The sequence below is a fragment of the Vespa mandarinia genome, chromosome 5 (genome assembly GCF_050613455.1).
Source record: "Vespa mandarinia isolate Hongniang chromosome 5, ASM5061345v1, whole genome shotgun sequence".
Classification (NCBI taxonomy): Eukaryota; Metazoa; Arthropoda; class Insecta; order Hymenoptera; family Vespidae; genus Vespa; species Vespa mandarinia.
Genome location: NC_140814.1, coordinates 3,770,001 through 3,797,500, shown reverse-complemented (window position 1 = coordinate 3,797,500; position 27,500 = coordinate 3,770,001). Strand labels below are relative to the sequence as shown.

The 27,500-nt window shown below is 33.0% G+C and overlaps 2 protein-coding genes across 4 annotated transcripts in view; one reads left to right on the top strand and one right to left on the bottom strand.

Annotated features, from left to right (window-relative positions):
- The window catches only part of LOC118441606 (1-phosphatidylinositol 4,5-bisphosphate phosphodiesterase epsilon-1), an 84,197-nt gene that overhangs the window by 39,162 nt on the left and 17,535 nt on the right, over window positions 1-27,500 (top strand). For 2 of the 3 annotated variants that reach the window (XM_035866243.2, XM_085657084.1), the window contains exons 3-6: window positions 14,494-15,051; window positions 18,241-18,575; window positions 19,717-19,862; window positions 25,377-25,572. In XM_035866243.2, coding sequence (XP_035722136.1) covers window positions 19,840-19,862; window positions 25,377-25,572 — 219 coding nt within the window. In that variant the 5' untranslated portion in view covers window positions 14,494-15,051; window positions 18,241-18,575; window positions 19,717-19,839. The remainder of the gene's footprint in view (window positions 1-14,493; window positions 15,052-18,240; window positions 18,576-19,716; window positions 19,863-25,376; window positions 25,573-27,500) is intronic. The other variant, XM_035866242.2, reaches the window with a different exon arrangement.
- Window positions 9,027-9,679, bottom strand: LOC146872994 (vespid chemotactic peptide 5h). Its single transcript, XM_085657038.1, has 2 exons — window positions 9,494-9,679; window positions 9,027-9,140 (listed from the first exon to the last, which is right to left on the bottom strand). Exons 1-2 carry the CDS (start codon window positions 9,644-9,646, stop codon window positions 9,096-9,098), a joined length of 198 nt encoding a protein of 65 aa, XP_085513164.1. The 5' UTR covers window positions 9,647-9,679; the 3' UTR covers window positions 9,027-9,095.

Sequence of the window (27,500 nt, the reverse complement as noted above, 5' to 3'; positions counted from 1 at the left end):
TCACGGAGTTGTTCGAAAAAAAAAAAAGATTTCTAGGTTTCGTAATAATACCGATGGACATCTTTCGTTGTGACTCTATGCACACACACATACACGAACACACACACACAATACATACACGAAACGTTACAATGATATTTATACTTGATTAAAGAATATAGTAACGAAAGAGATCGTGAATTAACGTGAATAAACGAACGATTAATTGATTATGTTGAACTTTTTTTCTGTAGAAATAAAAACCTACGATAGTAAAGAAGAAAATTGAGAGAGAGAGAGAGAGAGAGAGAGAGAGAAAAGGAGGAAAAGATAAAGGAAAAGAGATTTGTAAAAATCAATTTTGGACTTGAGGAGCTTTTCACCTCCATCTCCATCTCTTACTCCTCAATCTTCCTCTCATTCTCCTTCTCCTCTTTCTTCTCTTCCACCTTATGCTATTTTTTCGGAAGAGAAAAGACAGTATAAGCGTTAAGGATCCTAAGGTAGCAGATATTTCAAGAAATTCGTCTCGCTCATTCGCCTCGTTTCAACGTTGACCGATGTATTATTTTCTTTTCATTTTGAAGTACGGTCTAAGATAACGTATAAAGATATCACAGAGAAAATGATTTTTACGACTGTTACGTCGACGCTTGAAACTTATTCTTTGTTTCTTTCCTTCTTTCTTTCTTTCTTTTTTTTTTTTTTTGTTTGTTTTCCTCATTCTCTCTTCCCTTCGTTTATCTTTTTCTACTTTCGACTAATATTTTATTCCGTAACACGTTTTTATTGTTCATGTCATGCATAAATGATCTCGAAAGAATTTCCATAAGATATTTTTATGTGGAACAGTTTACGAGGAGAATACATTAGGGAAATGTTTTATAGTAATATTAGCAAATTGTATGAAATAATATTTTATTTTGTTGTGGATACTAAATCTTCTCTCTCTCTCTCTCTCTCATTCTCTCCCTATCTATCTATCTATCTTTCTATATCTCTTATGATATAAGCCTATGTGAAAGAGAGTGAGAGAGAAAAAAAGAAAGAAAGACTGAAACAGATAGACAGATAGAAAGAGAGAGAGACAGATAAACAGATAGAGAGAAAGAGAATAACAATGAACATCAGATCGAGTTTTCTAACTATGAACACGCGGGTACAGAAGGATGGTCCAATTGACACGCACAAAAGCCATTTGGTCGGTGGACAGATAGTTGCTACGAGAATTAACAACACGTGACGTATATCACGTATAATCTATAGAGAGAGAGAAAGAGAGAGAGAGAGAGAAAACCTTCCTGGAAATTAAACTGTTGACGAATAGTTTCCCATTATACTGATTAAACCGACAGTGCGAACAGCTGACATTGATTGTCCGTGTAAAGCAAGAGAAAGATAAAGAGAGACAGAGAGAGAGAGAGAGAGAGAGAGAGAGAGAGAGAGAGAGAAAGAGAGAGAAGGAAAAAGGAATGAAAATAATGAAAATTCGCTCGATTTGAATGAAATAGTTCGTACGAGACATTAATAATTCGATCGATCGATCGAATTTGATCGATTGATCAAATTTATTTGATATGTTTAATTGAGAATATATTCAACGACAACGATGGTGTCCTTTTCATTCCAAATAATAGGTTAATTATTGGTATGGTTTGAACGTTGTACCCACGTGGCTGTTTGTTTTTTTTATCTATAAACGAATCAATTTTCACTATTGTCTCAATGCAAAAAAAAAATATTAGTTAACGTTATTGTACATTGATAATTATCATACGTATCGTATAGTGAAAGAACGTGTTGTGGAATTGCAAAAGAAATGAGTTTTATAAAAAGAGAGATAATTAGAAAGAGAGAGAGGGAGAGAGAGAGAGAGATAATAGGGATCTTATTTTGATCATTTACGCTCCGCAAATAATTCTTTTGTTCTTTTGTTTTTCTTTTATTCTCGTTCCAATAGAGATTGCTCGATCAATTTCAAGAAATGTTCAATATAGCATTTGAAAAATTAGATTTTAACTGAAAAGAATCTAAGAGTATTTCGAGAAAAATAATAGCTCTCCCCCACCCCCTCGTTTTTTTTTCTTTAATTTCATTATTATTCGTAATAAAATGCAGATTTAAACGCGCCAACGATCGATCGATCGATTTTTAATCGATCGATTATTAATTCGGATTTTTGATTAGGCACAATGAAAAACGAAAGGACACAATGTTCATTTCGAAAAAATATGTGTTGATAGTTAGAGGGATTTACCAGGCAGGCAAGGATGATGTTATAAAGATGAACGCGAATAGGTCTTTCTCTCGGCAAAGTGTCACTTTAACGGTTACACAGAATTTGAAACTTAGAAAGTTAGAGAAGAGCTTTGGCAAAGATTATAGAGAGAGAGAGAGAAAGAGAGAGAGAGAGAGAGAGAGAGAGAGAAAGAGAGAGAAAGAGAGAGAAAGAGAGAGAAAGAGAGAGATAGAGAGTTGGGTAGGTTGAGATGGGTGGGTGGGTGGCTGGGTGGATGAGGTAGACAGGTTGGTGGGTGAGGGTGTAGAAGGGGGGGAGGGAGGGGAAGAGGGAACGAAGGTGCACACACATAGAATCGCGCACGACCGTGACATCGATCTCGAAGACTTCCTGCTTCCAGGGTGTGGCACCCGTGGAAAATGGAACAAAGGGTTGCGCTCTCCGAATCTATTATTTGTCGTAACGGTAGAAACATTGAACGAACAATACCGTTGAAATATTCTTTCTCCTTTATTTAAAAATTGTTTTCTCAACTAATTCGAAGATTCATATTTTTTCTTCCTTGCCGTCGACATAAATATTTTTTGCCTCGAAGAACGAAAGAACAAAAAGAAGGAGAGAGAGAGAGGGAACGTAAGAAAGAAAGGTATGAAGAAAAAATATAAAGGAGAGAGAGAGAGAGAGCGAGAGAGAATAGCTTATATAAGCTTTCTTTTCTTTTTTTTTCTCCGATTCGAGATCGTATCTACTACGTCTTGGTTACGTTGCTCCGGCCTGGAAAAGCCACCAGACCGGCATTGGTCGTTTAATTAACCGTCACGCAACGCTACTTGAAGGAACAGTGGCAGCAAGATGGTTGTGGGACTGGAGGTGAAGGTGGGCGTGGGAGGAGATGAAGGATGCAGGGGGTGGGGTATACCAGGCTGGGAGTGGGGGTTAGGGGGTTGGAAGAATCGAGGGATAGTGGGTTAGGATGGGGTGTACGTGGGAGAGAATAGAAGGGAGAGGGAATGGAAGGATGTTTAATTAAGACGTCAAAGCGACGTCTAGCGACTTACAATTAATGCGACAGAAAGCTCACAATATAGAGACGTTGTACCTACGTCTCTCATTCGTTGTTTTCGTTGTCGTCATTGTCATAGTTGTAATCATTCTCAAGAGAATCTTTTATTTGTTAGTTATTTCTGACGGTGGGTGGTAGGAGGAACGGTGTGTAACAGAGGTGAAGGGAATTTTTTTCTAAGTAGCAAATTACAGTTCTGCTAAGTTATTAGGTGTACTGTGCGTAGTTTTGGGTTGTTCGCTTTGGGCTTTTGAGTATATAAACCTTCTCCAAACCCTCTCTTCCTTTACTTACTTGTGGTACCTATGTGAAAGCTCTTATTTAAGCCATTACTAAATTAACCGTAGCATTAATGTGCACGTGAAAACGTCAAAGTCACACGACATTCCAAACACTAAAGCGTAGATAGCTAATCTTTGTTTATCTCGCGTGACCAACACCAATGTCTCGTGCGGTTTTTTCCTTCGTTCGGGATATAAAAGAGATAGAGAGAGAGAGAGAGAGAGAGAGAGAGAGAGAGAGAGAGAGAGAGAGAGAGAGAATGGAATACGAGTTTCTGTTTTGTTTTTGCTGTTTACTTTTGCTTTTTTACTTTTGCTTTTTTATTTACTTTTTTATTTACGTCACACGATCGTATTCGCGAACAATTATGGTTTGTTCGATTAAAATTTGCTGTTTGTGAAATTTCACATTGAGAGTATGGAAGAACGAGGATTTCGATTCGATGAGAAATTTTTTAATTTACAGCTTAATCCTTCGAATTTAGTAATATGTATATATATATATATATATATATATATATATATATATATATATATGAATATAATTAAGAATGAATGATCAGTCAGATAGATGATAGGAAACGATTATTAGAAAGATTTCGTTCGCTCTGAAATAGAACTAATCCATAAAGTGACCTAATATGAATGTTAGTTTTGATTAAACGTGATTATCGTACGTGATTATCGATCTCACTTTCGTCGGATTATTTGACGAAACGATTATATACCATCGCATTCGTTGTTCATAATTCGAAGGATATTTTCGGTGGTTTTCTAACGGACACATTTACAGACATTTAACTAGTTATCAAATGAACGAATTAATCGAAGGTTCGATATGTGATAGGGTTCTCGATGGAGTAACAAGCATCGAGTAATAACCGTTCGAGAAATCACATCTGCAATCATCATCCCTATACGTTTGCAAAATGAAACGAAAATAGAGGATACGGTAAACTTTGAACTTCGAATTTTGAACTCACGTAAGTTTCGCGTAAAGTAATGTAAATATCTATGATGTACACTTATATACGTACCATATATTTACTTAAGGGCATTCAAAAGCGCATAGAAGGAAATATAGTATAAATTGTAACTCGATGGTTAATGATGGTGATAGCGATGGTCTTGGTAGTAGTATATGTATATCTATATGTACATCATAAGGTAGAAGGAAGGAGCGTATACGAACTCCTTAAAATTGTGTCGAGGATGCTTCGACCATTAGAGTTCACCGTCGAGATCGATAATAGAATTACGCTCGATCGAATTACCTCGTCGCGGCTCCATCGTTAACGTTTAATGCCCCTGTTTGTCCGGGTACATTGGCTGCTCCCTCTTGTTAAGTTCTCACCAACGATGACGCTTGAAAAATGTTAGATAATTATTTCTTATATCTTTTATATTTTATATCAATTGGATATATAAAAACAATTTGTTTACAACTTTCATTTATTTTTTTTTCTTTCTTTCTTTCTTTCTTTCTTCCTTTATTTATTTATTTCTTTCTTTTTCTTTTATTTTTCTTTTTTTCTTTTTTTGTTTTTCTTGTTTTTTTGTTTTTTTTTTTTTTGCTTTACATAAGAAACGAATAACTCCCTCGAAAAATGAGAAATGGAAAAGAAGAATGTCCCTTGGGTCTTTTATCATTTGAATCTTTGATTTATTTATTTGCTTTCCTTTTTTTCCCCTTTTTTCTTTTTTTTTCTTATTTTTTTTTTTTTCTTTTTTTGCATGAAAAACGATAATCATTTATACGGTATTCGAATTGATCAATGTTAAATGAAGGAAAAGTATTCAATCGATGCATATATATGTATATATATATATATTTAAAAAAAAAAAAAAAAAAAAAAAAAGAAAAAAAGGGAATAAGAAAAAAGTGTACATTAAAGTTAGATTACATTTTTTTAGTAGCAATCGCAAGGACGTAAAGAAAACGATGATATTTCATGGTGGTAGATTGTATGTGTATATATATCTATATATATATATATATATATATATATATATATATATATATATATACATAGTCGTTGTCCTATCGACCGCCCCACATATTACATCTCCGGCTCCTCCTTTGGCCGTTGCTGGCCCTCTTTCATCATCGTCCTCGCTCCCTCCTCTTCGACCCCTTTGATCCTTGCGATCGAAGTGAAGCGTAGGCGAGCGAACGAAAGTGATCGAAGATGAGTTCCAACATCAAATCACTGTCGATTGAACGATTTTGCGGAAACCAAACCGAACTTAACTAACACTGACCTATCTAACATAACCGTGCGCGCGCGCGCGCACACATACATTGTAATCGGCATTTCTCTAATTTTTTTTTGTCACTGAACTACACTGACTTCAGTTCTTTTTTTTCTTTTTTTTTCCTTTTATCATTCTTTTGACTATCTTTATGTTTTTTTATTTTTTATTTTTTATTTTTTATTTTTTTTATGGTTTTTTATTATCTTTTTTTTTTCGTCTGATTTTTTTTTTCTTTTCCTTCTTTAAACCCATTTTCCTTGTTGCCATTAATGGAAGCAACAGTTTGTTTACATGCATAATTTATTTGTGAATTCAAGATTAGAATGGGCCCGAGGGACAGACGTTACAAATATTTTTTTGAAGCCCTTGTTAAAATAAATTAAATCAATTAAGCGCGAATATATCTATGTTTTCTCTTTGTTTTTTCTCTCTTTCTCTCTCTCTCTCTCTTTTTTTTTTTTTTTTTTTTTTTTGTTAAACCGCTTCGCGCAAACGATCGAGCGGGATGATACGCGCTGACCCCTGAAAAATCTCGTGGCTGTGAATTCGCTAATATATGAAATAGAAATAAAAATTGTCCTATATTTCATCAGATATTATATGAAAAATTCGTTATATAATTCAATGTATAAATAAATAAATAAATAAATGCAAAACTTGTGTTGCCGTGTGACTAAGTAAATAAGTAAATACGTCACTAAAACATAATGTTTGACAATAAGCTATTAACTATCTCTCATTGAAGGTGATGTATTTGGAAATAGACGAAAAATTTTTATCGAGTAAGTAAGTACTTTTCTATAAATTTGATTTGTTTTATCGAAGCCATGTGTCTTCCTTACTTCCCTTACTCTCTCTCTCTCTCTCTTTCTCTCTTTCTCTCTCTCCTTCTCTGTCTCACTTCCTTTCATTCTTTTCTTTTTCAGGGTTAATAAATACAGTTTATTACGGTGAGTGAATCGAAGGTTGAGGAAAGTAACGTTAAAACTTTTTGTTAGGCGAACTTGCTACGAACTTTCTTTCCATCGAGCTTTCTCTCTCTCTCTCTCTCTCTCTCTCTCTCTTTTGCTTGTGAAAGCTTTTCTTTCTCTCCTGTCTCAGTTAACGTTGTCGGTGACATCACCAAGAAAAAGACTATACTGAAGCGAGAAAAAGAGTGAAAGAGAGAGCCAGAGAAAGAGAGAGAGAGAGAAAGAGAAAGAAAGAGAGGCAGCGAACTGATGAGATTTAACCGCGATTTTATGAAAACCTTCACCGTCATCGCTTGAAATGTGTATATGACCGAGAACGTAGGAGTATGTAATAATACATGTAGGTGTACGTAAAAATATGTATGTAAGAGTATGTAGGAGGAGATATAAAAATGCTGAAGAAAAGAGATGAAAGAAGAACTCAGCTCTAATATATATATATATATATATATATATATATATATATATATATATATATATATATATATATATATATATATTATATATATATTATATTATATTACCGTCACAAAACGCTACGGTGTGGCAGAGCTAAAAAAAAAAGAAGAAAAAAAAAGAAGAGAAAAAAAAGAAGAGAAAAATAGAAAAGAAAGAAAATAACTAAAAGAAAGCGTTCAAAACTTATGTCCCATTACACATGGAATTTTGGTCATAATACCATCAAAAAATTTTATTATCTTATAATCCTTAGTTATCACGGTATGATATAATTATGAGTATTTTCAGAATGAGAGAGAGAGAGAGAGAGAGAGAGAGAGAGAAAGAGACGAATATTATGATTCATTTACTCTTTACCAAGTTTCATAACACTTTAAGCTAACTTTAGAAATGGTTATTCGTTCGTCTCGACATTTTACTTTGTAGTTAGATATATATATCTAACGTGAATATTTGAAAATGACTTCACGGTTTCTCTCTCCCTCTTTTTCTCACTCTCCCTCTCTCTCTCTCTCTCTCTCTCTCTCTCAAGAGAAAAGATATTAGTTATATAATGGTAAAAAAAAGGGTATAAAATATTAGAAACATCCTAAATCGATTAAACTAGTTTCTCAAACAATGTTGGAATTTGTGGTTAACGTGCACTAGATGTCTCACTGTCCTATCTATCTACCTACCTACCTACCTACCTACCTACCTAACTACCTATCTACCTACCTACCTATCTACCTATCTACCTACTTATCTACCTATCTAGCCAAGACCAAAGTAGAAAACGTAAATAATTTCAAACTTGCCAAACTTCCCTATGCAACACAGGGTGCACCGATGTCGGCATATAAATAGGATCTTTCATCTGATATACAAGGTGTCTCTCATAAAAATGCAACCGACGACTATCTACGAAAAAAAAATAAAGAGAAGAAAAGCGCACTTCTCTCATCCCCACCTACCAACCATCCAACTCCTCCCATCCACCCATCCACTCCTCAAACTCCAGCCTAAGCAACTTTTTTCATTTCACGCGAGTGGTAAATATAATTTCTTACGATAGAAGTCGGAAAGTGGGAGAACCGATAATGAAAAAATTCCTCTCCAGCTAGAATTAATAGTTTTTTTTTTTTTTTATTGTTTTGTCGATAAACTCGAAAAGGATTGACATTTTTTTTTTCTTCTTTCTTTTTCTTTGAACGCACCGAACCTTTTTGAAAATCAATGTAAGTGTAATATAAAAATTTATAAAAAGAAAAATGCGATACGATTTTCTTTTTTTTTATATCAAACAATTAATTCATTAAATTTAATATACATACGTTCAGAGACAAACTCGTCAAAAAAAGAAAAGAATACAAAAAACAAAAATCGAAGATTTACTTAAAACGATAATAAAATTATTACGAATTCTGACAGGAACCATGTTGATTGAAAACAAAAATAATTGTTTTGTTTTGATTTATCTATTTCCACATTGTTTTGCTTGTTTTATCGTCTGACATTGTCTTTTTACGTTTTATCCAAGATAACGCTCAGGAGATGACCAATCATGAAGGATTACAAACACGAAATGTCTTCCGGTAAAAAATAAACATATATATATATATATATATATATATATATATATATATGTGTGTGTATTTATATACGCGAATTCCCTACAATGGCCACAAATAATAACTTCCCCTTTCAATTAATATAATCATTAATCCATTCAAACGATAAATAAATGATTGATAAAGGATTTTAAAGGAAGAATAAGGAAAAGAATAAGAACGAAAATATAATTGTTTTATTTCTATTTATTTATTGACATCGTTTTTCTTTGATTTATTATTACGCATCGTCCTCTTTTACTTTTTACCCAAGAGACCGCTCAAAAGTTTACCTATTATAGGCTGTAAAAATAAAAGAATAAAATGTTTTCAAGAAAATAAATAAACAGGAATATATAGTTATGTATATTAGAATATATTAGAATATATTTTTTCAATAACTATTCCGTCTATCATGACGAAGTTACTTATAAAAATTTTCATTGATGTGTCTTCTTTTTTCTCTCCTTTTTTTTTTTCTTTTTTTCTTTTTTGGTTCGTCTTATAAAAAAGTCTATCTCATAATTACTATACAAAATTTTGCACGAATTAAATTGGCTTATATCTTCCATTAATATTAATGCATACTCGTATGGAAATTAAAAGAAAGAGATTTTTGAATTTAATATTAATAATACGTGAAACATTAAACTTACGAGAAAGGGATCAGCCAAAGGATCGGCGTTAGGTGCTGCATCAGGAGATGCCCCAGGATTAGCTAGAGGAGAAGCCGCAGGAGCAGCGAAAGTTAATTGCAAACATGCCAATGAGGCAATGATAGCGAACAGAAACACGATATTGTACTTCATCTTTCTTCGATTTTTAACAGAATGACTGAATTACAGTCTATTTATTTGGTATATAGCGGAAGTTATAAATTTTTCAACGACAAATTTATCAATATTTTTAAGTTCGCCTAAAATAATCTTTATCTTTTGTTGACGTGCATATATTACATTAAAAAAAAAAAGTAAAAAAATAAAAAAGAAAACAATAAGAAAATGATATTGTTTATGAGTTTTATCTCTATTCGTAAAACATTTGCCTTTGTTCATAGTCGATTCTATGTTTTCTTATTACAAAAGTTTATTATTAAAACGTGAAAAAAAAAATATTTTAATTGTAACGTAAATCTAGTTGAGATAAGTTATTATGATTTGAAGAAAAAAAAAAAAAGTATTCACGATTGTGCAATTAAATGTTCGTAAAACGTGACTTTATCGTTCTTCGTTTATGCTTTATTTTTCGAGTAATAAAAAATACGTGTCTTTTTCTTTGGTCTTTTTTCTTTCTTTTTTATTTTGTTTCGTTTTATTTTTTTTCGTATGAATCAGAAAGTCATAAATTGTTCTTGTACATGAAAATTTTTCGAATGGAACGTGTACAATTTATATCCTGTTATCCTGTAATCCGTAATTTATAATCAGTGCAACATTATGAAATATTATACGGTAATTGATTTCATTAAAATTTATTATACGTGGATGTATCATCTAATTATGTTGGAAATTAGTCAAATTAATTCTAATATTAAAGCTATATCTATTCGAGCAAAAATTATATATGATACGATATATCGATTAATGTTAAACTTATAATTAATTATTTTTATTGAATAATGAAAAGCTGACAGAAGTAATCCGACGAGATTCCGATTGTTTCTTTTTTCTTTCTCTCTTAATTTACTTTTCTTTTTTTTATTTTTTTTTTTTTCGGTACTTCACAATTTTTCATCATGAATTGCGGATCGAAGAAGATCATTAAAGTTGGCAAACAAAATGGAACGGAACGTAGTAACTCATGACATTCCTGTTGATTGCAGCTGTGCCATATTTGCAACTGGTGGGCGGGAACCATCATCCTAAAGCGAAATACTTATGCTTGCGCCAAAACTCTTAGACATCTATATAGTATAATATTTCAATGACACTTTTATGACAAAGAAATAAATTACTTGGTATTAAATTACTCAAAATTGAATTTTTATTTGATAAATATTTGAAATCTTTCTTTTTTCTTTTTTCTTTTTTCTTTTGATAACAGAGTTTTCAATCATTATGGCTGATATACGATATATATATATATATATAAAACTGTGATAATAAATAGATCGTCGTTAATCATAATCGATGTAATTATTTAAGAAGAACTAAATAATTACATCGATTATGATCGATCTATACGATCGTCAAGGAATAACTTCAATAATTAATTGGTTTTATTATCATATAACCGAACTAATGATAATGAATAAAAAAAAAAAAGAAAACTGATTTTTTATCATTGAAATTTGCAATTATCACGCGTACAATTTTCCGATATATAAAATAGAAAGCAGGAAGCATTGTTGATTGATTTTAATTGAAAAACAAAATGAGACGTAAACTATTGTAACTTTATAGTATCTATCGATTGGCGGTATGGCAAATTTAAAATTAAAATTTTTCTCTTGGCAAGAGCCGAGCCTTTTTCTATAACCTACTCTAAGGCACACCCTGAGGCATATTCTGAAACTTTTCCTGTAGTTGAAACTAATCCAACGATAATTATATGTAACATTTCGATAATTCGATCGTTTATATGTAATGTTATTCTGATTTATTTTTTTTCCGCCCCCGTTTTTTCTTTCTGTTTATATATTTATTTTTTTTTGTTTTTTTTTGTTTTTTTTTTTTTTTGTTTTATATAAACGAATATCTTACAGAAATCAATACGTCTACATGGTCGAAGAGTTCGTTAATATGATATTATTTGTACATCACGTAGAAAAGTTTAAATGATAAGTTATCGATGGTTCAAATATTGAATTAATTAAATTATAAATTTTTTATAGCGATCGGGTACGATGTATATATATATATATATATCGATATGATAATATATTGATATGATAATGTAATAATAAAATATATTTTAGCTTATCGTTCGTTTCGATAATATCACAATGACATATTATTTATTTTTCATAATTCTCGATCAAATAAAACATCGATTATATTAAGTATCTGCGAATATTCAATGCTAATTGGTTTATTTTTTCTTTCTTTCTTTTTTTTTCTTTTTTTTTTTTTTTCTCAAATAGAAAATCATAAATATCCAGATTTAATAAATTTGTATCAGTTTGATCTATTCTATAATAATTAAGATCTCTATAATAATCAATTTATATAAAGCTGAATTATCAGTTCAGTAATTTAATAACAGAAATACAGATAATAAGAACTTAATGAAATTTTATTAAAATATCATATCGATCTATCGATCATTTTTATCGAAATAACGTAAGTAAGAAGAAAATAATACAAGTTAGATTTTTTCTTATTTTTCTAGATCTTTTTCTTTCTTTCTTTCTTTCTTTCTTCCTCTTTTTTTTCTTTTACTTTCTTTGGCAAACCCGTCGCATAAATTGCTTTAATTTCTTTAGATCCTTTCCATTTATTAAATCCTACATACCTATTTCCTACGTTATTTTTCTCTTTCTTTTTGTATTACGAACTGTGAATGCGACCTTAATGACGTCGTGTGAAAAAAAAATAAAAAAAGAGAGAAAATAATATATCTAGGTATATTCCGTTAAATCATAGCGGATAGGTAATATCTGTTATTAACCATTCGGATTTTGTATATACTGAAGAAAATTTATACGGGTCGATTATTACCAACCAAGTTACTATATACATATATATATATATATATATATATATATATATATATATATTTCTTTTCATGAAAAATTATTATATACATACATATGTACATTCCATATTATTTTCATAAAAATTAATTTACATTTTTTCTAACTATATATATATATAGATACATACATATACAGATACATACATATATAGATACATATATATATATATTCTTTTTAATTATAACAACAAATTGAACTGTAGCGAGATGTAAAAAAGTTTTATGTATAGTTTAACAGCAAGCAAAGAGTTTTTGCATTGAAATACAGAGGGATGCATCCTCTTGGACGGTTGGTTGAACGTTAAAAGTGATCGAGTTGGTTACGAGGGTCTGCCGATATTGAGGTACAATTTTATTAAATTCAAGCACGACATATATATATATATATATATATATATATATATATATATATGCTTAATTAATTAGAAACGTACATCGATATTGATCGACGTATCCGTTATACCACGTAATGTATCGTACCGTATCGTACAATTGGTTCCGTGATACATACATACATATGTGAGTATGTACAAACACCACATAGAAATTCTGAATACCTACTCAATACCTGAAATCACAATGCGTATCTATACCTCTGTTAGCATTAACACGTGACACATTTATTGTTGATGTTTCTGATTCAATGATTAACACAAATTAGACATGATTTTGAGCGAATACATAATGTGATATATTATAGGGAAAATTAATATTTGAATATATCGTGGGAGTGTATGGTGTTTGATGATAAAAAAAAAAAAAAGGAAAGAAACAGAAAGAAATGTTTTAAAAAATAGTATTTAATCCCAGCTTTTATCTTTTTTATTTTTTTTTTCTTTTTTTATATTTCTATTTTTTTTTCTTTTCTTTTTCTTTTTTTTTTTTTCTTTTTTTTTTTTTTTTTTTTTTTTTCATCAAATATTTTCACGTACGATAAATAGCCCTGCGATAACCATATTTGTCAGAGTATTTATATATTATAGAAGAATAATCGTTTGATCAGTCAGCCAAAATTACTATCACGTACTCTTTCTTTCTCTCTCTCTCTCTTTCTCTCTCTCTCTCTCTGTATTCCATATTTTTATCTCAATGTTTTAACAAGGAACCGTTTACGTAAGCAGCAAATATCTGTAGGTCGAACTAATCTCGATCCTTTCGGAGGGAAATAAGGTGACTGAAAGAGATAGATAAAGGGAAAGAGAGAGAGAGAGAGAGAGAGAGAGAGAGAGAGAGAGAGAGAGAGAGAGAGAGAGAGAGAGAGAGCTTGTGTATATAATATCTTTCCCTTGTGTGCGTAGACGCTTGAGGACCATGAAACATTACTTTTTTTCGTCCATAAAATTTTTTTTTCCTTGACCCCGCAGATGTGAAACCAGTGACCAGTTTTATATATCTGAGATAAGACAGCACACCGGGGAAATATGTTACTTGAAATTTTTTTCACCGTAACTTGAACGATAACTAGAACGTTCTCTCTCTCTCTCTCTCTCTCTCTCTCTCTCTCTCTCTCTCTCTCTTTCTCTATCTATCTCTTTTCGATTTCGAAATTCTTTTATACGAAAAAACGATGAGGACTTACTTACCTATCTACAATCGCCCATTTTCAAACTAAGAAAAAAGTGTTGAAATCGAAATAGGATTCGTATTTTAATTAAAGATTTAAAAAATCCTGAATTAAGGAAAGAAGCCCGTTAATTTGAAGAGCGATGCTTCTCCATCGAAATGGAGGGATCTGCTCGTTTTCCGATAAATCTCAAGGAGAAAATCCTTAGCGCACGATCGAAAGGGAAAAGTTCTTTCCCTCCCTCTCTCTCTCTCTCTCTCTCTTTGCCCATTTTTTTTTCTTTCCAAGAGCGTCGGATGAATTTGCCGAAAGGCCATAAATCGTCTTACTCTTACGTTCTTGGTAATAAATCGAACATTTTCTAACACCACTTCTATTTTTATTTGATTTCCTTAGGTTGGCACAGTCAACGTCACCGTCACTGTTCTCGTCTTTCTTGTCGTCGTCGTCGTCGTCGTCGTCGTCGTCGTCGTCGTCGTCGTCGTCGTCGTCGTCGTCGTCGCCGCCGCCGCCGCCGCCGTCGTCCTCGTCCTCGTCGTCATCGTCGTCGTCGTTGTCGTCGTCGTCGTCGTTTCGCGAGGAAGAGATAAACATTAAAGACATTCATCGAAGATAAAGAGGAACGAAGAAAGAAACGGACGAAGAGAAATTAATGGAAGAGGAAACGCCAAAAGGGTGGATCTAACGATAACGATTCTCGATCCGCATGGAGGAACGATTAAAGGAACGAAAAGAAATTTTACTTCTCGAATTCCTGATGGCGTCATCGAAAACAAACTACCTTAGAAAGTCCAATCCTCGTTTGGCCGAATCGAAGGTGCCCAGGCGATTCACCTTTATCAGGTGAAACGCCGTTTAATCGGCGTCGCTTCGACGGCGTTGCTGCGACTACGATCGCTGCTCTGACTACTACCGTTTCCTCCACCTCACGTGGCCGCAACATTACCCAATAAGGTGAAATCCATTAATCTTTCCTCGCAACTCACCGCACCGTATCGCACCGCACCTCACCGCACCGCACCGCAACGCATTCGACTGTTCGTCTTCGTCTTTCATTGGTAGGCTTCCCAAACCCCGTAAATTTCATGTCCATATCCTCTTGCTACTTGCTTCGTAGTATCCAACTTCCCACCACTCACCTCTCTTACTTCCAAAACATAATAAATCATTTTATGCGTCAACATGATTTCCTTCATTTTCGTAAAATTTCTTTCGCGAAACCAATAACTCTTCTATATCCAGCCAATTATGATATAATTTTTTTTTTTTTTTTTTTTTTTTTTTTTAGAATTTATCTCCCCGTTAAGTAACTTAATTTTTCTCACTCTAACTCATTGATAACTTAATTTTTCTCATTCATTGATTTTCTCTATCGTTATGAAAATTAGATATGTTATTATGTAATAGATCGTTATTTACGATTAATTCTATGTTCATGTAGATTCTCGTCATTTCAATGAATTTCCTTTTTCTTTTCCTTTTTCTTTATCTCGTATTAAAAGAAAACTAAGAAGAAAAGTTCAATTCAGATTGATTCTCCGGATGTCGAAGAAATTTCTTTTGGGATTATTAAAAGCTACGTGGAGGAGAGGATAAGTTTAATCGAAAATAAGCAACGCTGTTTAAGTTTTAAAACCGATCATTTTTCATGGTAATAAGTTGCGTCGGCATAATCCTGGATATGGGCTGATAACAACAAATTTCCTTACGTCTCTTCGATTTCGCCATAAGAAAAGCTGTTACAAACTATGAGTTTGCGAAATTTTTACTATGGACATATCACACCTCCCTCTCTACCCCAACCACCCACCCACCCTACCATCCACCCTACCACCCATCCTTTTCCCTTTTCCATCTCTTTTTCTGTCTTCTTCGTTACGTCAAAGTTCGCGAGGAAAAGTTTAAACTTTCATATTAATTTCTACTAGTATTCGAAAGTTCGCGAGACGCGAAAGAAAAAAAAGAGAAAAATAGAAAGAAAAAAAAAAAAAAGAAAAAATAAAAAAAATGGAAAAAAAGAAAAGGAAAGAAAAAAAAGAGGAAAGAATTGAAGAAACGAATGGGCGTTTTCTTATTTCACTCGTTTCTACTTTTCTCCTTTTTCCGCACGAGTTTTCATTCGAAATCCTAGGAGAACGCCGCAGGTGATATACGCGAGGCATTATAGTGCCCAACGGCAAATAAATTCTTTTCTTTCTTTTTTCTAACTCGACGTAAAAGAGAAGTACTCGTATCGCGACATCTCGAAAACTTTCTTCTTCTTCTTCTTCTTCTTCTTCTTCTTCTTCTTCTTTTTCAATATATATACAAGCATTTCTCCCTTTGTTCTATGTAAGAATTTTTTCTATAATAAAACATTGAAGAAAAAAGTTGATTTATATAATTCGTTTTTAATGTTGAGTTCGACGAGACGATAGAATTGAAATCATTAAAATCAAATCGGCATAATTGAAATTAATTCTAATACGAATTGTGATTCATTAGATACATAATCGATAGTTACGTGAAAATAATCTAACGAAGAGCGAATAATCGTGTACGTAAGTAATTATCCTATAATTTGTTTTAAAATCGAGAATTCAATGAATCTTATTGATCCGTTTAAAATCATAAAAAAAAAAGATTAAAAAAAAAAAGAAGAAGAAGACTAAAAAGAGACGGCAATGGAATCGGGGTTAATTGTAAAATGATCGACGAATGAAAAGAAATGAAAGATCAAATAATCAATTGTAACAAAAAGTCATTATTATTTGATAATTCGTTGTAAAATAATCGTAGTCGATGATCTGATCGATCTTGTGAAATGTCGGAGTATATAAAAAAAAAGAAAAAGAAGAAGACGTAAACACGCATCATTTTATGAATCAATGAATCAGTAGTAGTAGTAGTAGTAATAGTAGTAGTAGTAGTAGAAAACCATATTGGTCGGACGAAGCGGTCAAGTCTGTTATTAGTCGGGCAGATATTTCGTTAGTCCAGGAATCACGTCATAGTGGCCCTCGATGCCGTTAATTACGTTAACAACTACGGCTGACCGAAGATAGCTTGCAGGAGAATCAACCATCCCATACCGGTCTATATGTATCAGCAAAGTATCTCGAATTACACTTGGCGCGGCTTACTGCGTTGTTTTCATTTTGTTTTTTTTTTTTTTTTTTTTTTGTTATTTTCTTTTTCATTTTTTTTCTTTCCTTTTTCTTGTTTTCTTTTTTTTTTATTTCCGCCCCCCCCCAGCCCCCCATCGTGTATACACATTATGCCGGTGCACGCGCACCTCGTCGAGGCGCTCGTACGTTCTGAATTATTTCTCGTATAAACTGGGTCAGCTTTAAAATCGTTGCTTGTGACGCCTTAACTTATGCAACTGTGCGAGCATCCATGTATGTTACTTTCGAAATTTCTCGCGAAATTTCTTTCCCTTTTTTCCTTTCTTTCTCTTTCTTTCCTTTTCTTTCGTTTTGTTTTCCTTTCATCTATTAATTAGAAAGGAAAGAGAGAGGGAGAGAGAGAGAGAAAGAGAGAGAGAGAGAAACGAATATTTCGTTATGAAAGTTTAGCAAAAGCAAAAGATATACGGGTATATTCTAAAAGATTAATTACAATCGTGTAATTTATAAAGCAACAAAGACAATTCCTCTCATAGCTTTGAAATTGATACACGAGAGAATGTAAAATATCTCGGGGCGATGATCGATATATATATATATATATATATATATATATTATATATAAGGTGTATTATATATATATATATATATATATATATATATATATATATGGTGTATTGCTTTTCAAATTTCTCACGTTCGCGAGTTTGCCGAGAGTTTGTCCGAGTTTGAAAATGAAACGAGTCGACTTGAAATAATAGTGCCGTTTCTGGTGTATAGTTGATAACAACAATAAGGATCACCAGCAATTTCTCCTTTCTCCCTCGAAGTTCTTACCATGAGATTTTCTTTATTCGAGGGTAAAAAAGAAGAAAATTAAAAGTATAATTAAAGGCATAAGAAAAGAAAAAGAAAGAATAAAACAAAAAGGAAAAAGGAAAGAAAGAAGATAATAATAACAATAATAATAATAATAATAATAATAATAATAATAATAATAATAATAATAATGTTATTTCCATGTTAAAATTTTCAGAGCTGGAGAAGCGGCCGCAGCCGCAGCTGCCTCGGAGCTCTGAGGAGCTGGAGGATCTGCACAAGCTGCTGCACTTCCCCGAGGAGGTGGCGCTCAGGTTGACGGAAATTGAGTATCAGCTATTTTATCAGGTACCACCGAACGAGTACCTTAAGCACGTCTCCCAGGATTCAATCGCGTTGCAAAAATCACCCGCGAGGCCACCCCCATCGCCGAGTCGCAGCTGCAGCAGCCCCAGTACAGCGAATAGCTCGACCCAGACAGAGGAAGAATCCTCTTGGCCCGGTGTTACAGTAATTTCTTCCGTTCAGACACTCATCAATCGATTCAATGAGGTGCCCTTTTCCTCTTATTTCCGCACAGTTTAACCATATTCGTTTATTGCTTCGTATATCGCAATCGTTTATCGTTGATCTATTTATCGGTTATCCTCTCATTTACTCGGAATACCAGAGAGAAAGAGAGAGAGAGAGAAAGAGAAAGTAGGAGATATATAGAGAGAAGGTGGGTAGAAGGAGGAAGGGAGGGGGGAGAGAGAGAGAGGTAGCTATCGAAAATGATAGCTCCATTGACCAATTTTTTCGGCCTTCAGCGTTCGCGCCTGCGCTTATGCCTCGCATTTTCAACGCAGCTGACGCTCTTACGCAAACACGCGCGAGAAATAATTTCATGGTCGAGTCTACTTCAAGGATCTTAGCTAAGATAGAAATGCTTGCCTCAAGAAAACCCAGTTATCGTTTGGTAAAAGCAATCACTCTTCCAACTATTTTCCATCGAATATGCTTATAAACACTTTCATAAAGTATTTTAAATTTTCCATTAAATTCACGAGTGTTTTTGCTCATAGCGATAAAGATCAATATTACATGCTTTTCTCTCTCTCTCTCTCTCTCTCTTTTTGTCTGTTTCTATTTCTATTTCTATTTCTCTCTCTCTCTTTCTCTTCTTCTTCTTCTTTTTCTTTTTCTTTTTCGAAATAACACACTGGATTAAATTTCGCACGCAGTCGAATACATACATATATATATATATATGCATAGATATATATATATATATATATGCAAACGTAACGATGATACGTTTTACGAAAACGATCGATAAACGATGTGGTTCCACCATTTTGATTGTCCAACGATTACCATAATTCCATCCACGAGGCTGGTATCGTTCGATACCAGTAAGATAGAAATTTTCATTAAATCATGAATATGAATAACGTGATTAACTATTAAGCGATAAGATCGTATTAATTAGCAATGCGTATGTCGTACGATTGAATTTTCCTTTTTCTCCTTTTTTTTTTACTTTATTTATTTATTTTCTCTTTCTTTTTTTTTTTTTTTTTCAATTTATAAATTCATTAACAGACGCATGAATAATAAGAGAAATATCGTGAATACGTTAAATCCAAATAAAAAATCGAAATTGAAATCTTTCCAAATTAATTTTTCTGATATTATGTTCATTACTTGATAGGTTAACTCATGGGTAACACACGCCATAACCAGCGGTACCACCGTAGAAGAACGTCAGGCAGTGTTATCTTGTCTTCTACGTGTAGCACTAACTTGTTGGAACACCGGTAACTTTAATTCGGCTATGGAGATTATCGCTGGTCTCAAGTAAGTAGATTAACAAGTAAAATGATATAAAAAAAAAAAAAGTTGCATTGATCAAATAAAATATCCTATATAATCGCTCGCTTCTCAATCTCTATCATCTTATAAATTTATAAATGTACGATTGAATATCGTAAAATATTTCTAATTTATTTATTTTAATATTAAAACGTCATTTCTATTGAAAAATTTTATCGGTAATACGGTATGTTAGATGTCGATAAACGTTGAGAATATATCCCAAGTGTTCTGCGAGTGTAATCCGATTTAGATGTTACCCCGAACTTTCCGCGATGTCATACCGTGTTACGACTTTGAGAGAATCGAGAAAGGACGCTTAATCTTTATCCCTTGGAATAATACAATTCCCACGTTTCAAGTTGCCTGATACGCAGTTGATATACGTTACGTTAACTTGACGATCCGAAACTTTAAACTTCTTCGAAGTTTCACAATAATAAATAATACGATAGGAGATGTAATTTTATTAACCTCTAGATCGTTTCATCATATTTTTATTTCTTTTTATCGAAAAGAAAAGAAAAAAAAATATATATATATGTGTATATATATATATATATATATATATATATAATACTTTTAAATAAAAAGCATTTATAATATATGAGAATATACTTAAAATTGACGAATCCGACGTCTTTGAAAGTAAAAGAGTCAATTTTTCTTTTGAAGGGAAATAAGGATTTATGAATAGAAAAGAGTATTTGGCTTCGTTAATATTTTTCTTCAATTCAAACTTTCTTCCCTCGGTTTTTTTAATATATATGTATATTATATAGATATATATGTAAGATTCTACGAATACAGTAATTCGACTTTTCTCTCTCTCTCTCTCTCTCTCTCTCTCTCTCTCTCTCTCTCTCTCTCTCTCTGTCTCACACTCATTTTCTCTCTTTCTGTCTGACTGAGAAAAAAAAAGAAAGAGAGATAAACTTTGTCAAAGAAAACATATTCTTTTTGTTTTTTTGATCCTTTACATCGTTGTTCCATTATATTTTTATCGAAAAGATATAATGAACTTGTTACTTCTCATAGAAGTATCTATAAGATAAAAAGAAAAAAAAAAAAACACAGTTAAAATCGATGATGAATCGATGTCTCCAAAAGAATAAAAGAAATTCAATTTTTCTTCAAAGAAAAATCAAGAAATTTATGAATAGAAAAATATAATTGGCTTCGTTGACCTTTTCTTTTTTATTAAGTTTGAACTTTCTTTCCTTGACTTATACACAAATAAACACACACACACACACACATACGTACACATACATAAGTACATCTTAATAAAGAATTCTACGAATTGAATAATTCGACTTCTTTCTCGAATAGAGTTAGTGAGATCGAGAGAGAGAGAGAGAGAGAAAGAAAGAGAGAGAAAGAGAGAGAGAGAGAGAGAGAAAGAAAGAGAGAGAAAGAGAGAGAGAGAAAGAGAGAGATAAGTAGAAACGATAAGAACAATTGGAAATTTCTTTTCGAAGTCGCGTTCTCGCGGAAAAGAAGATCGACTGGGTAAAATGCTTTACTCGCATCGCAGGTTCATGGGTTGCTAACGTAAAACCTTCCCCCATGCATTATTTAAGACAATGGGATGTCTTTTCCGATTCGTATCTCGTAGTTTCTTCGAGATCCTGAAGTGGCTTTCGCTAGACATCCATTATCTTCCTGAAAGCGAACGTATTTCGCGAAACTTTATCGTCCTCGAGCCCTAAAAACGTTTCCCTCCTTTTTCTTTCTTTCTTCCTTATTTTTTTTTTTTTTTTTTTTACTATTCTTTTCTCCCTCTCTCTCTCTCTCTCTTTCTCTCTTTCTCTCTTTCTACGTGCTTTCGACGTCCCATTTTCGATCGGTCGAAGTACCTTACCATCTTTTGTTAGAACTCAACGAAAGGATAATCCGACGTAAATGAAATGATGGACGATTTTTTGAGATAAAAAAAAGTAGAGATGGAGAGATATATAGAGATAGATAGAAAGAGAGAGAGAGAGAGAGAGAGAGAGAGAGAGAGAAAGAAGATGGAAGGGAGAAAAGATAGAAAAAAAGAAAAAGAAAATTTGCATATTTTTCCTTTCCATTTTTTATTTCCTTCTTGTTCTTCGTACAGTTTGAGAAAAACAGGAAGAAAAAAGGAAAAAAAAGAAAAAAAGTTTTCCTTTCGATCGAAGCCATTCTCGTGTGGCTAAGAAGTTTTTAATTTACGTCGAAGGGTTGAAAGCTCTAAGGGCCACGCGAACGGCCTTGCTCGTTCGTAATTTCAATCTATACCTACACACACACACGCGCGCGCGCGCGCGCGTACTCGCACCCACGCACGTACGTACGCACACCCACACATTCTTTTTTTCTTCTTATTTTTCTTTCTTTTTTTTTTTTTTTTTGTTTCCTTTGAAATAAATAACGATTCTTCGGAATGTTCCAATTGGAACATTTTGAAAAATGAATGAAACGATTGAAGTTCTTTGAGCTTCGAAAAAAAAAAGAAAGAAAAAGAAGAAGTTGTAAAAAAGAAAGAAAAATTATTACAAAGAAATTATATCGTACTTCTATTACTTCGTTACAAAGAAAATCGATAATATAATACTTATTCTTCTCGGTTAATTTTTGATTGGATCGAACTGGAAGAATTTTATCGACAAGGTGTACTCATAAAAGACGACAATTATTATTTCTCTACGTATAGAATGAATCGAAAGTTTCTTAGATAATTTGAACAATCGATTACTCTTTCTCGATAACTTTCTTCTCTCTTAGTTTTCCTTTGCTTCTTTTTTTTTTTTTTTTTTTCTTTTTTTTAGATTTAAAACTTGATAGTTCCGCAATCTGAAACGAAAAGGAAAGAAAGAAAAAGGAAAAAACAGAAAAAAAAAAAAGAAAAAAACAAAAAGAAAATAGAACAAGAAAACGAAACGAAGGAAAAAAAGTTAGCCGTAAAAGAAAAAAGAAGTCTGCCGAAAGAGTAAAAATTAATTTTTCAAATAGCCTATAGAAACTTTTGGCGCCTATCACTACCCACGCCCCCCAACACCACACCCTCGCCCCCCCCGCCCTCCCCCATGTGTATACATGTACGAAGAGAACTACCGTTCTTATCTCGTTCGATAAGGGATATTGAAAAGAAATAAGAAAAAAGAAAAAAGGAAGAGGAACAAAATGAATGAAAGAAAAAAGTACTAAGTGACGTTGGTAGAGAGGAAGGAGGCGAAGGAGGAGGGAAGAAGAAAGAGAAGAAGGAAGAAAAATAAGAAGTAATAGTAGTACTAGTAATAGTAATAGTAATAGTAGTAATAGTAGCAGTAATAGTAGTGTTAGTAGTAATAGGTACTATATGCCGTTTGCATGCAATTTTTTGAAAAGTAAGTTAAGCTAGCGTCGAAGTTTTGTTACTTCTCATTCGACATCGTTCTTCGACATCATAGGTACCTTACTCTTCTGTTACCCTTAAGAAACTTTCTTTGGGAAACCACAGATCTCTTGAAAGTTTCACGAACAAGTTAGAGAAAGAGTGAGAGAGAGAGAGAGATGATTATAGAGAGGGATAGGTAAGAGAGCTTTGGTGAGATCCGCGTGTAGATTAGGAAGAAAATTGTGGCACAGCTCGTAAAGGGGTTTAAAGGGATAGCTAGAAAAAAAAAGAAGGAAGGAGGACAGATAGAGAAAGAGAGAGAGAGAGAGAGAAAGAGAGAGAATGTAAGAGGGATGGTGAGAGGGAAGAGGTAAGAGAGAAGAACGCCGAGTGGGCCTTTTCTCGTAGAAAAGAGAACCTTAATGGCTATTCTACCGGATGTTTCTTGAATCGTCCGTTCGTGGCTTCCGTGGCTTTCCAATAATGGAAAAGCGTCATTTGTACTAAAGAGAAAATGGAATCCGAGTTGTTATCACCCGACTTTTGTTTTGCTTTTTTTCTTTTTCGTTCTTTTTTTTTTCTTCCCTTTCCAACTCCTTCCATCTAACATCCCCTATTTCACCTTCCCTCACCCCCCTACCCCACCGTATTGATATATCTCGTATCAACTCATTGTTATCATATGTCTGTATACGAAGAATAAATTTGAAAAAAATTCTTCTTCCCTTTCTGATAATAATAATAATAATAGTAATCACAAAGCAATAGTACGTCAAAGATAAATCTCATTTTGCTCGGTTTTCAAGGCATGAGGCAATAGAAGTAAAAAAAAAAAAGAACAAATAAAAGGAAGAAAGAGTAAAAGAAGGAAGGAAGGAAGCAAGGAAGGAAGAAAGTAAAGAAAGAAAGAAAGATAGATAGATAGATAGATAGATAGATAGATAGATCGATAGATAGAACGGATTGTATGCTCGAATACTGCAATCTCCGAAGGTTGAATTTAATCTTATTCGTAAAGAACAAGAAAGGTCGCCGCAAGGTATTCCCTCTCTCTCTCTCTCTCTCTCTTTTTTTTCTTTTTACTGTAAAAAAAAAAAAGAAGAGAATTTATATATACGTTCTTGCTTCTTTATCATGGAATACGAGGTGCGAATCGCATTGGCAAGAATGAAGATGAAGAAGAAGAAAAAGAAATAGAAGTAGAAGTAGAAGTAGAAGTAGTAGTAGAAGAAAGTTTTTCGCGTGTGTATTTGAGCCACTTAACTCAAATAACTTAAAGTATCTTCGACGATCCCGTAGACGTGACGGTAGACGTTCCTAACGGCGAGTGTCTTAGGAAGCCTGACGAACGAGGAAAACTATCGTAGAGGTTAAAACGTGAGGTTGTTACCGGGGGAAGAAAAAATAGGATACGTTTTCGAAAGTACACGAAACTTCACGGATCTTAAAATATTTTATGTACTTCCTTTACTTTATTTTTTTTTTTCTTTTCTTTTTTTTTCTTTTTTTCTTTTTTCTTTTCCTTTTCACTGCTAAAAATTCTCGAACCGTACCTCCCAGTTCCTCTTCCTTCCATCTCCTTTCAGTACGTTCCACTTTAAAATCCATATTCGTCCATCATTGGAGAAGGTCGAAACGTACAAGGGAAAAAAAAAAGGAAAAGGAAAAAAAGGAAGAAAAAGCAAAAAAATAAAAAAGGAGAGAAATATTCTGCGCGCTTTGATAGTATTTCGAAGCGAGCGAATAGAACGCGATAAAAATTTTCAGGAGGAAAAAAGAACGTTCCCTTGGCGTTTAAGTGGCAAAGATAATTCTTTAAAATTAGGAATTATTTAAAAAAAAATAAAAAAATAAAAAATAAACGTTTAAACGAATAGACGAAATTGATCTCAAAATGTAATCGAAAGATTCATTTTTCTCGGATGTCCATGATACTTCTGTTAAAAGGCGATGATAAAATGAAAACGAAAGAAAAAAGATAAAAAAGAAAATCACACACGTATAGAAAAAAAAAGAAAAAATAAAAATGAAACGATCCCATACACGAACGAATATCTTATTGCATACATATGTACATATATGTGTTTCATTATAATCGCGATGAGAGAATCTATCTATAAATATATAAATTGAATACAATTCATTTTTGATTACAGATCGAACAAGCTAAAGCCATTTTGGCCAAGCATAAGCGAGCCAATTCCGGTCTTGGAATATCTTGCCTCCGCCCTTTTGTCTTCCGAGTACGAGCATGCGTTAGCTCGTGCTCTCGCAATGCCGGAATGTCCAGTGGTGCCATTTTTTGGTGCCTTTTTGCGAGAATTAAGAGGAGTCATTGCTACCGAATACAAGGTGAGAAAGATAATATTATCTTCCTAATCATTAATTACCGATCTTTTTCTCTTTCTCAATTATCTTATTTCTTGTCTCAAAGGATTAATGCTCGAACATCTAACACATTAATAAAATTCGTTCGAGTTAATAAAAGCGGGGAAAATGTTTTTGGATCTACTTTAGTTGGATATACGATAAAGATCGACGTGATTAAAAGCTTCTAGTAAAATACGAAAAGGAAGGTGGGATCGTTCGTCGTATTTACTACGAAATAGGAATCACGTAGTTCCCCTCGTCTTTACCCTCTGTTAAACCCCGTTGAACTTTCGTGATTCTCGAGCGAACTAACTTCACGTAGGAACTTCGAAAATCTGAAAAATCGTTTGATAAACTAACTGAACTCTTTTTCGTGCTAAAGTAAAATATAAGCTTATTTAACTATATATATATATATATATATATATATATATATATATCCATTCATGTATACCTGATGTACATACATACATACATTACTCGTTCTCTTTTGTAGCATCGATGAAAAAAAAAAAGAAAAAAGAAAGAAAAAAATAAATAAAAAAGAAAAAAGAAAAAAAAAAGAAGGAAAGAAAATGGCAAAAGAACGAAATTGTATGTTTACTTGCATAATACATTTTATGTTTGACCAATACAACAGCATGATCACACTCGTCGTTCATTGTCAAAGAGGAAACGTTTTCTAAGCAAAGTAACTCCGTCGGTAAGATAACTTCGTTCTTTATTTCGTCGCTCGAGTTATTTGATCCTTCGTATCGTACACAAGGGAGAGGCAAAAGAAAAATAGTGATAAAGTGTAAAAGGACGAAAAGCACGAGAGTTCAATCAAAGTCAGATGCTTTCACCTACGAATACGCGATAGTTCTTTGGAGATTCGCCAAAGGAAACCTTTTACCAATAACAATTCATACATGACAATTCCTTGTCCTCCTCTCTTGTTGGAAAAGTCTTGAAAATCACATTAGAAAAAAGCTATTGTGTACGTGTTTATATATATATATATGGATCTATGTATTTATATATGTATGTATGTATATCCTTTCGCCTCTTTCTATACGATATATTTATACTATACTTACAATATACTATACCCATACATATCTATACTATAACTAATACATATACAATAGAAGCCTGATAATCATTTTGTTTTTTTGTTCAATGATATGAATAAAATAATACTCATTTTGAGATATCCTAATCCCGAAATTAGAATCTTTCGAAAAGTTCTATTTCCAAAAACTATGTAAGAAAAACTTGTCGAGAATAAGATAGAGAACAATAGAAAGAGAGAGAAATAGAGAAACCGAGAGAGAAAGAGAGAGAGAGAGAGAGAGAGAGAGAGAGGGAGAATCTGCCAAAGTAGCTTTTCTACAACGAAAAGGGGATAGGTAACGCGCGGCCGCAAAACAGAAGATCGATTATCACTGCGTGTTCGATGTTTCCTGGCAGCACGTCCCTGGAAATATAGAGAGACCATACCTTTCCATTCTCTTTGTGACGTATTTTATATCAATTTACATGTCTCTCGTAGATTTGACATATTATCGTTTCTCTCTTTAACTAACTAACGAACGTACGAACGTATGAACGAACAAACGAACGAACGAATCAGTCAGTTTTTATATATTTTCGAGTATTGTCCTTGTCATCACCAAACAAATGTAAAATATCATTCGATCAAACGTTCGATCGTTTATTGACAGAAAAAAAATATGATACATTATATAAAGAGGGAGAGAGAGAGGGAGAGAGTAAGAGAGAGAGAGAGAGAGAGAGAGAGTAAGAGAGAAGGTTGACACGAAGAGTGTGCTTACTTCTATTTTTCCAAGAGAGAATATTCGAAAATGGATGAGATTAAAATCACAAATCGTTATTTGTATTGTACTAATATTATCTGTTCCAATTTT

Bases quoted from the DNA above. Each gene is read 5' to 3' on its own strand.
- LOC146872994 (XM_085657038.1), bottom strand. From the start codon at position 9,646: ATGAAGTACAATATCGTGTTTCTGTTCGCTATCATTGCCTCATTGGCA. The intron at 9,141-9,493 runs GTAAGTTTAATG...TTATTTTTACAG, and splicing joins CTTTGGCTGATCCCTTTCTC to CCTATAATAGGTAAACTTTT.